Raw genomic sequence first — 11948 nt, forward strand, 5'->3', positions numbered from 1 at the left:
GCCCGGCACCGCACAGGGCACGGTGTGGGGTGAGGTCCGGGGCGCCCGTGGGCTAGAGGGCGCGGCCGGGGGGCTGGGGGCAGGTGCAGGGCTCGGGGAGGCTGCAGGGGGCTGTGGCCCCGGGGGAGTGCGGCGCAGCAGGCGCGGAGAGCCCAGCGCCAGGGACCCCACTAGCGGCCGGGCCACCTGTGGGCAGAAGCTCATGGCCACGGCCTGCTGCAGCGTGGCAATGGCAGAAGTGACCTGCGGGGGTGGTGGCGGTGGGAAGAGCCCCACACGCTGACCCAACTCGGCCTGCTGCACCATCTCACGGTCGTATTTGACGATCTCTTGGATAATGGCATTTTCCTGGTTGTTGAAGACACCAGAGCTGAGGTCGTGTTGGACCTTGTGCAGGAGGATGGAGTTTTTCTTCCCTAAGGGTGGGGAGGCAGCTAGTGAGCACCTGCTGCATGCATGCAGCCAGCACTCAACATGGACCACCCACTGCTGGCTGTGTGCACCCATCACACAGGGTAGTACAGAGCACCTGCTGTGTGCACAAGGCAACTTATTTGTTTTTATAATGTGTATGCGTGTTTTGCCTGCATGTATGTAAGTGTACCATATGTTAGCCATGCTGGCACAGGCCAGAAGAGGGAGTTGGATCCCCTGGAACTGGAGTTAAGGATGGCTGTGAGCCACATATGGGTCCAGGGAACCAAACCCAGTCCTCTGCAAGAGTAGCCAGTGCTCTTAACCAGAGCATCTCTCCAGTCCCACAAGCCAATTACTGAGCACCTGCCATATACAGGCAGCTCATCCAGCACTGTCTGCATGAGCACTATACAGCAGTGGGGTATCTGTGTAAATCCAATCTACTTAGCACCTGCTTCATGAAAGCATACAGCAGGTATATTTAAACACCCACACTGGCGGCAGTTTGTGTTGAACAACTGTGTACAGTGTGGGCACGCATGTGTGAGGGCTTGCTGTGTACTGAAAGGCCCTTTGAAGCATGCTGCCACACTGGATCAACAAGGGTGCTCTTCCTTCCAGATACCACCCAACCAAGCTAGAACATTCCATAGTTCTCCTGGCTTAGCCTGAGTTGTTCTTACGAGGCCCTGCATGTGTCTCTGAGTCTGCCTGCCCCTGTCCTCGGGGTCTCCTGTCTATCCCTGCTCTGTCCAGTCCAGGAGGGCACCTGTCCCCATCCTCACCTGTACCCTACTGGGCACCTGTCCTTCAGGCTGCCAAACCTCCACCTCCCTGAGCCCCTTTTCCAGGGAAGGCCAGTGGCTCACCAATGCGGTCCAGGCGGTCAATGGCCACAGTCTCAAAGGCCCGCCTCATCATGGGGTATTCCTCCAGCACCTCATTGAAGTTGTCCACGCTCAGTGAGTACAGGCGGCAGTAGGTATCAGCCCGCACACTGGCTGTCCGGCGGCCCCGGGTGAGCAGGCAGATCTCTGCCAGGGTGAGAAGCAGCCTCAGTGGCCAGCACAGGACACAGTTGCCCTGCACCCACCTGAGGCTCAGCTACCATCCTCCCAGCACCCACCTGGGGCCCACCCGGAGCAGCATCAGTGGGTCAGGCCCTTCTGGAACCTCCCCAGGCTGGAGCTGTCCAGTCCTCTGTGCTCCCTGCCCCGCCCCAGGGTGCTCACCCCCAAAATAGGAGCCGTCGGACAGCTTCATCTCCTTGTTACCCTTGGTCAGCACACTGACCACACCATGCTGGATAAAATACATCTTCTTGCCTATGGTCCCCTCACGGATGATGTAATCACCCGGCTGGAAAACCTCAAACTTGAGCTTTGTCAGCATCGCCGTGACAAAGTTGGGGTCCGCATTGGCAAAGAGAGGCATGGAAGCCACCAGCTTCCGACAGTTGAAGTTTACGATCTCCTGTGGGCAGGACACAGTGCAACTGGATCACTCAGACCCTCAGTTTCCTCCTCCATGTGAGGCAGCACCCTCTACCCCCACCTGCATTGTGCCCCTCCCCTCTGCCACCAGCCTACTTCCCAAGCAGAGCAGACATAGGAGGCAGGGCCAGCAAGGTGGACCCAGAGACAATAAAGTCCCAGATTCCTACACCACATTTAGTGGGTGCCACTGGACCAGAGAGACCAATTATAGCTAAGTGTTGCAAGAAAAATTCCCAACAGTCTCTTTACAAATGACCACCAGATAAACCCAAAAGAATCAAAGCAGGGCTGGGCTCAGTTGCTAGAGTGCTTGGAACTAAATGGGTAGAGCACTCACCTAACCTGGACAAAGTCCTGGGTTTATCTCCACACCACATAAACCAGGCACGGGGACAATACCCGTCATCCTAACACTTGGGAGATCAAGGCAGGAGGATCAGGTTACATAGTGAGTTAGAGGCCAGCTTGGACTACATGAGACCTTATCTCAGAAAAAATAATAAGGTGCTGGAGAGTTGGCTAAAAGTACTGGCTGCTCTTGCAGAGGACCCTGGTTTGGTTCCCAGCACCCACATGGTGGCTAATAACCATCTGTAACTCCAGTTCCAGAGGATCTGATGCCCTCTTTTGGCCTCCACAGGCATTGCACATGTGGTGTACTTACATACATGTAGGTAAACACTCACACACATAAAAATTAAAATAAATATAAGGGACTAGAGAGATGGCTCAGGGGTTAAGGATATGGTTTCAATTCCCAGCACCCATATGGCAGCTAACACCCGTCCATAACGCCAGTTCTAGGGGATTCGATGCTTTCTGACCTCTATAGGCATTGGATGACACAGGTGCACTTATATACATGCAGGCAATACATTCATACACATAAAAATAATAAAATACCTTTAAAAAATAAAAGGCCAGGCATATTGCCACACACCTTTAACCCCGGCACTCAGGAGGCAGAGGTAGGTGGACCTTTGTGAGATTGAGTTCCAGGTCAGCTGGGGCTACTACAAGAGACCCTGTATCCAAAACTAAACAGAATAGGGTCTGGAGAGATGGCTCAGTAGTTAAAGAGCAATGGATGGTCTTGCAGAGGACCTGGGTTTGGTTTCCAGCACCCACATGGCTAGCAACAACCACCTGTAACTCCAGTTCCAGGGGATCCAATGCCCTCTTCTGACCTCCACAGGCATTGCATGTATGTGATGTACTTATATACATGCAGGCAAACATTTATAAACATAGCCGAGGAACTAATGGCAACTGATTACTACCAGGTGAGGAAGAGTATATCTTCTTTAAGAGAATGACTCTAGATAGGCTGACCAGACTCCAGCGGTTGAACTTGTTTGAACTTGTACCAAAGGACATCTGGGTACAAATACTGGAACCCAGAGGGCATGGTGGCACATGCCTTTAATTCTAGCACTTGGGAGGCAGAGGCAGGCAGATCTCTGAGTCCAGGTCCAGCTAGGGCTACTGGGAGACCCTGTCTCAAAAAAAACCAAACAAACAAACCAAGTGTTTGACTGAATAGGACTTTACATTGAAATATGGTATGGGGGGTGCAGGTCTAAATTTGATTAAGATATATGAAGTGTATAAAAACTCAAAAATCTTTAATTTTTTAAATTTATGTCCAAATTTTTAAATATTTTATTTTTTTTATTTTGTGTATATGAGTATATTGCCTGCATGCCTGTAAGTGCACCCATGTCATGCAATGCCCATGGTGGTCAGAAGGCATCGGATCCCCTGGAACTGGAGTTATAGACAGATGTTAGCTGCCATGTGGGTGCTGGGAATCAAACCTGGGTCTTCTCCAAGAGGAGTCAGTGCTCTTAACTGCTGAGCCATCTCTTAAACCCCCATAATTTTTTTTTTTTTTTTTTGTCGTTTTGAAGCAGGGTTTCCCTGTAGCCGCAGGGGGCAGCCGGGCATGGTGATGCACGCCTTTAGGAGGCAGAGGCAGGCAGATCTCTGTGAGTTAAGGCCAGCCTGCTCTACAAAGTGAGTTCCAGGCCAACCAGGGCTACAAGGAGACCCTGTCTCAAAAAGACCAAAAACCAAACAAACAAAAAAAAAACTGAAAAAAAAAAACCAAAAAACCAGAAGACCAGGGATCAGATGTGGTGTCACACATCTTTAATCCCAGCATTCAGGAGGCAGAGGTAGGCAGATCTCAGGGGCTAGCCTGGGCTACAAAGAATTCTAGGCCAGCTGGGTTACCGGGAGACCAAGTCTCAAAAAAACTGAAATAAAATAATAAATAAATATAAACAAAGAAAAACCACTTCTGAAGCCAAAAGGGGCTGGACCCACACATGTCCTCAGGCTCTCTTGACTGGACATCCTCCCCTTTGTTACACACTCAACATGATTCTCAGCCAGGATGCCTCAGGCTGTGCTATTTAAACAGCTGAAGCTGCCAGCCAAGGTCACTGCTAAGAACAAAGGAGCAGAACCCAGCAAGAAGCCAGTAGACGGTGAGGCAGAGGCAGGACAGCCATGACTCAAGGACTCGCTGCAGGGCTGGGGCTGCACACACAGGCCTGCGGAGGTGGAACGAGTCAGAGGAATAAAAGAAAGGAAAACTCAAGCTGAGCCCAGTGGCGCAGGCCTGTAAATCCACAGCACTCAGGAGGCTGAGGCAGGAGAAATGCCTTAAGTTAGAGGTCAGCCTGTGCTACACAGTGGGACTTTGCCTCGAAACTGAAAAACAAGGGCTGAGACTCAGTGGGGAGAGTACGAGACATGTTTAAAGAATTAAAAAAAGAGGTAAAGGAAGCTGCCAAGCCTGATCGGGGGTGAGAGGCAGAGGCCTGATGTCCTGAGTTCAATCCCCAGGACCCACATGGTGGAAGGAGAGAACCAACTCTTTCAAGATGTCCTCTGATCTCTATGAAGCACCCTAACATGTATGTATAAACACATGCATATACAAATAAATTAAAAAAAAATTTTTTTTGGTCTTTTTGAGACAGGGTCTCCCTGTAGCCCCAGATGGCCTGTAATTCACTATGTAGACCAGGCTGGCCTTGAACTCACAGATTTCTGATCTTCCTGCCTCTGCCTTCCTAGTGCTGGGATTAAAGGTGTGTGCCACCACGCCCAGCAAATAAAATATTTAAAATATTTTTAAGTGTTCTGGCAAATAAAATCTTTTTAAGTTTTAAAAAAATAAATAGAGGGGACTGGAGAGATGGCTCAGCGGTTAAGAACATTGGCTGTTCTTGCAGAAGACCCAGGTTCAAATCCCAGCACCCACATGGCAGGTAACAACTGTCCATAACACTAGTTCCAGGAGATCCAACAGCCTCTTCTGTCCTCCAAGGATACTGCATGACATGGGTGCACTTACCTACATGCAGGCATAACACTCACACACATAAAATAAAAAATATTTTTAAAAAAATAAAATAAATAGAATGCTGGGTGTGGTGGTGCACATCTTTAATTCCAGCCCTCGGGAGGCAGAGGCAAGGTGATCTCTGAGATCTATGTCAGCCTGGTCCACATAGTGACTTCCAGGTGGCCTGGAACTAGGGAGATTCTGTCAAACAACAAACAAAAACCTAAAAACAAATAAAAAAATAAAGCAAGAAAAAGCTTGCTCAAGAGGGGGTGTTGGCTAGGGTGGCCCCAGGAGACTTGTCCATGGCACCCAGAGTGACTGGTCAGACCTATGTCCTGGGGATCTGCGCAGTCAGTGACCAGGAGAGGACTTGCTCAGCCCAGTCATGGTGTGTCCAGGGATCCTGGGTCCAGGGGACCTTTGGGATGCACGGGGTGTGGGTAAGATTCCTGGCAGATTAGGGTGAGCATTCACACAGCCCACAGATCCCTCCTGAGCCTCACCTCTCGCAGCGGCCCATTGAGCTCCCCAAGGATGCTGTCCTCATCGAACATCTTCCCCTGGTAGCGGTGCTCATAGTAATCATGGATTTTCTGGCGGAAGTCGGCGGGCAGCTTATGGAAGGACATGTACTGCTCCACTTGTTTGTACTGAGGGGGACAGACGAGTATTAACAGCCGCCGGGGACGGCTCAGCAACATCGAAGTCCAAAATTCTGTTTGTTTTGAGACAAGGTCTCTTGTAGCCCAGGCTAGCCCCAAACTATGTAATTGAGGATGACCCTGAACTACTGATGCTCCTGCCTCCACCTCCCAAGTGCTGGGGTGACAGGTGTGTGACACCATGCCCAGTAGTACTATACATATTTATGATTAAACCTGAGTCTACGCCAGGTGTGGTAGTGTCTACTTTTAGTCCCAACACTCAGGAGGCAGAGGCTGGTGGGTATCTGAGTTTGAGGTCAACCTGGTTTACACAGTGAGTTTCGGGTCCAGCCAGGGCTACATATATAGAGAGACCCTATCTCAAAAAACAAAAAACTCAACCTGAGTCTAAGTAGTAATTCAATTAAAATTAGTCCTTGAAATTCTGCACAATACAAAAAAAATTCTGAATAATAATTCTAAAATAACATTAAATCAATTTCAGGGCCACTAGATTAAATTGAGGCAGTCAGGCAGTGAACTACTCTCATCCCAGGACTTGAGAAGCTGAGGCAGGAGGACAGCAGAGTTCCAAGTCAGCCTGAGCTAGGTACTGAGACACTGACTAAAGAAAGAAAATTCAGAAGTTAAAGTTGAATGTTAAGACAAAGAAGGAGCTGTGGCTGTGTCTCAGTGGGCAGACAGCTAACTTAGAATGCATGAAGCCCTGGGTTCCACCCCCAGCACCACATGCCTGTCATTCCAGTACTCTGGAGGTAGAGGCAGGAGGATCAGTACTTCAAGGTCATCCTCAGCTACATACTGAGTTTGGGGCCAGCCTGAGCTATGTGCAACCCTGTTTCAAATGTCTATCATGGGCACCTTAGGGTGTACAGCTCATATTTTTGAGCCTGTCAGTGTGCACGCTGACTACTCCCATGGCCCTGTCCCTTGGCTCCAGGAACCAGACAGAGTCATCCCCTCCAGAGCAGGAGAGCAGGGCTGGGGTGTGGGTGCCAGGCTGTCCCGAGCACAGCACCCCAGGGCTGCCCTGGCCCCATTTCCGCCCAGCCCTACCCAGTTGCAGCTGTCCTTAGCTCAGCAGACCCCGTGATGGCGGGCGGGTGGCAGCACCAGCTCATGTTTGGGTGCAAGACTGCAGCTTCCGGATGGCGGGTGCCTGGCACAGGGCCTGGCTGACCCAGCTGGCACTGCGGGGGGTACCATGGACAGCAAGGCTCTGGTACGGGTGGCCAAAGCCAAGGCCCCTTTTGGCCTTTCAAGTATCATGCATCCTCATACAGCCACCCCCACCAGCAGCCTAAAGGACAGTGTCCCTGTGCAGAGACCAGGAAAAGTGACAGCCAGACTCTTCACCACCCCAAGTCCCTAAGAGTCAGTCCCTCAGCATCTGACCTGGGAGCTGGTCCTGGTTCTGATCTCCTGGGCCTCTAGTTCTGATGCCCTGGGCCCCTGTCCCCTATTATCACTAGAGACCTCTGGGTATAACTCCCCTTCAGCAGGCCCACCTGGGTCCTTCCCCTCTATCCAACCCATAGGAGCTCTCAGAACCACGGGCCCCTTCCCCTCTCAGACCCGACAATGCTGTCTCCATCCTCAGACCAGGACAGGACCTCCACCTCAGACCAGGACAGGGCCTCCCCCTCAGACCAGGACAGGACCTCCCCCTCAGACCAGGACAGGACCTCCCCCCTAAGACCAGGACGGGGCCTCCCCTGACCTTCTCCTGGTATTGTCGCCGGGAGGAGTCAAGAGACTGGATGAGGGCAGTGGCATGGCCAATGAACATGGCATAGCAGGTGGCGCCCACGATCATGCTGAGCATGGTCAACCAGATGTCTGTCATGCTCTCTGGTGCCTGGCGTCCATAGCCAATACACAGCATGTGACTCATGGCCTTGAAGAGGGCGAAGGAGTAGAGCTCGCTCCACGAGTGATTCTGTAAGACCATGGCAGGCAGTTGGGGGATGCATGCCCTTCCCCGGGCCCTCCACCCCATCCACCCTCCTGTTGGCACCAAGGAGGAGGTGAGCTTCCTATGATCAGAGGTAACAGACACACACAGGCCCAAAGAGGCTGGACATTGGCCAGAGCAGCTTCCAGGTCAAGATGTCAAATTTCAGAGTCCCTGGAACACTGGAGTAGCAGCCCAGGTTTAGGAGGGTTAGAGGTCTACCCCTGGGTGTCCTCAGTTGACCTGGACAGGGAAGGGGGGCAGCAGGCCTATCCAGGAAATGGAACCGCTTGTGCAGGCGGCAGCTGGACAATGAGCTCCTCAATCAGAGAGGCTGTGCCAGGCTCCCGGGAGGGGAGAGTGCCAGTTCTCCCTCTGTGGCTTCTGACCCCATTGATGCCTGTCTGCTCTGTACCAGCCAAGGTTCACCAAGTTGTCCTGGCCTGGGGTGGGAGCCAGACTCATGGGATATGACCCTCACTATAGACCCCCCCCCCACACACATCTTTACAATACTGAGGACAGAACCTAAGGCCTCAGGTATACTACCCAAGCACTCATCACTGAGCCATGTCTCCAGTGCCTCAATGTGGGATTCTAGGCTGCCACTCTACCCCTAATCTACACCCCCCCAGCCCCTCACTGGGGATCCTGGGCTGCCACTCTACCCCTGAGCCATGCCCCCAGCCTCTCACTGGGGATTCTAGGCTGTCACTCTACCCCTGAGCCACGCCCCCAGCCCCTCACTGGGGATCCTAGGCTGTCACTCTACCCCTGAGCCATGTCCCCAGCCCCTCACTGGGGATCCTAGGCTGTCACTCTACCTCTGAGCCATGCCCCCAGCCTCTCACTGGGGAGTCTAGGCTGTCACTCTACCCCTGAGCCACGTCCCCAGCCCCTCATTGGGGGATTCTAGGAAGGGGCTCTACATATGGGCTCTACATGTGGTCATCCCAGCCCCAACTCAGGAGGTGGAGGCAGGATGATCAGGTGTCCAAGATCATCCTCAGCTACATAGTGAGTTTGAGGCCAGCCTGGGTTAAAATGACACTCTAAGAAAATAACAAAAGGAGCTGGAGAGATGGCTCAACAGTTAAGAGCACTGGCTGCTCTTCCAGAGGACCTGTGGCACCCACACGGCAGCTAACAATTGTATGTAACTCCAGATCTGACATCCTCTTCTGACCTCCATGGGTATTGCACAACATGTATGCACTTACATGTAGGCAATATACTCATACACATAAAAGATATAATAAATATACATTTAAAGAAAGAAAAAGAAACAACAAAAAATGAGAGGGTTTCATAGGTGTCAGTGTGACCTGAAGGAACAGGAAACTGTGCTGCCTCTGGAAGCCTCTAGGAGGCGGTGATCGGTGTTGCCTCCATAGGTGCAGGCTTACCACCATTTTGTTGATAGACACCCAGCAGTCACTGGGGAAGTCTTGCAGCATGGGTACCAGAAACTGCAGGCAGCCATCCCAGTGACAGAGCAGGAGCATCATGCTGATCAGGTTACAGATGCGCATCACAGCACTGGCCAGGTCGTAGGTCATGTGGAAGATCTGAGAGGGGGGTGTGGCCATGAGGGTCCCAGACCCTCCCCTACACCTATCCTCACTCCCACCCCTAAATCCCACAGACCCCTTCCCAGCCATTTCTGTTCTGAATCTCACCCCACCCCTGTCTGCCACCCTGGTAGCCCTAAATTTCTCAGGCTGCTTCACCCAGGACCTCTGGAACCCATCCTGCCCCAGTCCTGTCCCCATTTGCCAGCCCCTCTGGATTCTTCCCTGAGGCCATAGGGGCAGGAATGGGCCAGAGACAGGATTGGAGCCTGGCATCCTAGATTTGGGCATGGGGAGCTGGCTTTGCTTCTCTGTTTCCCCACTGGTAAAAGGCCTGTGAACCCTCATCTTACAGGGCACAGGAAGTCATGGTAATAATGAAGCCCGAAGGTCCCTCCCAAGGCCCTGCAGCTCCACTGGAGGTGGGGGACTTCGTGGTACCTAAGAGTGTCCATCGGCCCCATTCCTGAACCTGTTACCCTGCTTTGGGGCACACATTTCAGGACTTCCTCTAATCTCAGGTACCACCATCCCCACCCCCTGCCACAGATCCTGCTCATCTCCCTGTGGTCCAGCCCTACGTCCTGACAGACTGACCTGTCTGGGCCTTCCATCCCAGACAGACCCGTGTACTGCAGCCACAGCTCTGCCCAGCTGCCCCAACAACCATAGGATTTGCCCATACTTTCTTTATGGCCTCAGCAGCCTTGGGCCTGCCCAGGACGCTCCAGGGTAACTTTAGTACCACCCACACCAGAGGCCTTCTGTGGCCTGCAGCTTTGGTCATGGCCACAGACCAAAGCCCCATCCCCAGCCTTGGGTGGAGCCAATGTAATACGCAGTATTGGTGGACCCCTGCCTCCACAGCCTTGAACCCACTGAAGCCTGAGGGTCCCAACCGGACACCCTAGGCCAAAACACTGAGAACCCCCCAAGCCCCTGCAGACTTAGTCTCTACCTCTCCCGTGGCCATGTCCACAGCCTTGGCTCCACCTCTATTGCTTTGGCCCCACCCACATTGGAAGCCCAGCAGCCCTACTCTCTTGTCTCTTCTATAACCCTGGTCCTGCTCAGACCCAAGCACCTGCCCTTGGCCCGGTCCACACCAGAACACCTAAGTCCGCACCTCAGGCATTGACCCCGCCCACCGACAGGCTCCTCCCATGCCGAGGACCTGGCCCCGCCCACATCCACGATCCTGCCCTATGACCTCGCCCTCACCTCCTCCCATTGGTGGATGTAGCGGATGAGTCGAGACAGGCGCAGCAGCCGCAGGAGGCTGAGAATCTTGGTGAAGCGCACAATGCGCAGCGCACGTGCAGTCTTGTAGACTTCGGAGTCAATGCCCTTCTCCACGATGAGGAAGATGTAGTCCACTGGGATGGATGACACGAAGTCCACCACGAACCACGTGCGCAGGTACTTCTTCTTGATCTTCTCGGGGTCCAGGATGATCTCCGTGTTGTCCTCGATCACAATGCCGGTGCGGAAGTTGAGCACCAGGTCCAGGAGGAAGAAGGTGTCCGACACTACGTTGAAGACGATCCACGGTGCCGTAGTCTCGTCCTTGAAGAAGGTGATGCCCACGGGGATGATGATGAGGTTTCCCACCATGAACAGCAGCATGGTGAAGTCCCAGTAGAACCTGCGGGAAGGCAGGGCGCTCACGGATGTGCGGAGCAGGGTAGTTTCCAGTACCCCAGGTCCTATGGGTGTGCCCTCTGCCCATGCCGGCAGTTTCCAGGACCCCAGGTACTAACTGATCTCCAGGACCCCAAATTCTAAGGCTGTTTCCAGCATCCCAGATCCTTCTGCATCCGCTCTGCAGAGACGGTGGGGGGGTACCTCCAGGAAACCTGAGACCCCAGGCAGGTCCTTCTCTCTGACCTTGCCTGGGAGATACCTTGAGGCCACAGAGGTGGCTCAAAATAGATTAAACGCTTCACATGACCAATGAGGACTGGGCCTGATGCAAGGCTGGCCTTCCAAAAGGGCAGCGGGTAGGTGGTACAGCATGGTCAGAGGAGTGTGTTGGAGGGTGGAAGGCATCCTGGGAGCAGGCTCGGGGTACAGGCTTAAGATCCACCACAGTCCACTCCCCCAAACGTCTCCCTCTTGCTCAGTGAGCTGGCTCCTAGAGCATGAGCTGCAAACTTCACACCCCCAGTAAGTCCAGGGCTGACATAGGGCACAGCACAGCCTCCTCAGGGAATACCCTAGAGTCAGGAGTGGTGACACATGGGCCGACTCAGCACTCGGGAGGTGGAGGCAGGAGGATCAGGAGTTCAGGGTCATCCTCTGCTACATAGGGAGTTGGAGGCCAGCCTGGGCTCCATGAAATGCTGTCTCAAAAAATAAAATAAATAAATAAATAAATAAATAAATAGGAATTTTGGGATCACGGTGCCTGCAGGTCATGACTCTGTTTTCAAGATTGTACCTTGAAAGTATATTCCCTCCAGAAGATAGAAATGATGTGCTCTT

General features: G+C 52.8%; 1 protein-coding gene across 1 annotated transcript in view; it reads right to left on the reverse strand.

Moving 5' to 3' along the window:
* The window catches only part of Hcn2 (hyperpolarization activated cyclic nucleotide gated potassium and sodium channel 2), a 22697-nt gene that overhangs the window by 1052 nt on the left and 9697 nt on the right, over positions 1-11948 (reverse strand). The window contains exons 4-10 of the mRNA XM_029565505.1: positions 10686-11109; positions 9300-9461; positions 7660-7878; positions 5778-5924; positions 1650-1890; positions 1287-1451; positions 2-416 (exon numbers count right to left, since the gene is read on the reverse strand). Of these exons, the coding sequence (XP_029421365.1) occupies positions 2-416; positions 1287-1451; positions 1650-1890; positions 5778-5924; positions 7660-7878; positions 9300-9461; positions 10686-11109 (1773 nt within the window). The remainder of the gene's footprint in view (position 1; positions 417-1286; positions 1452-1649; positions 1891-5777; positions 5925-7659; positions 7879-9299; positions 9462-10685; positions 11110-11948) is intronic.

This window comes from Nannospalax galili, unplaced genomic scaffold (assembly GCF_000622305.1).
Source record: "Nannospalax galili isolate Female #2095 unplaced genomic scaffold, S.galili_v1.0 scaffold77, whole genome shotgun sequence".
NCBI lineage: Eukaryota > Metazoa > Chordata > Mammalia > Rodentia > Spalacidae > Nannospalax > Nannospalax galili.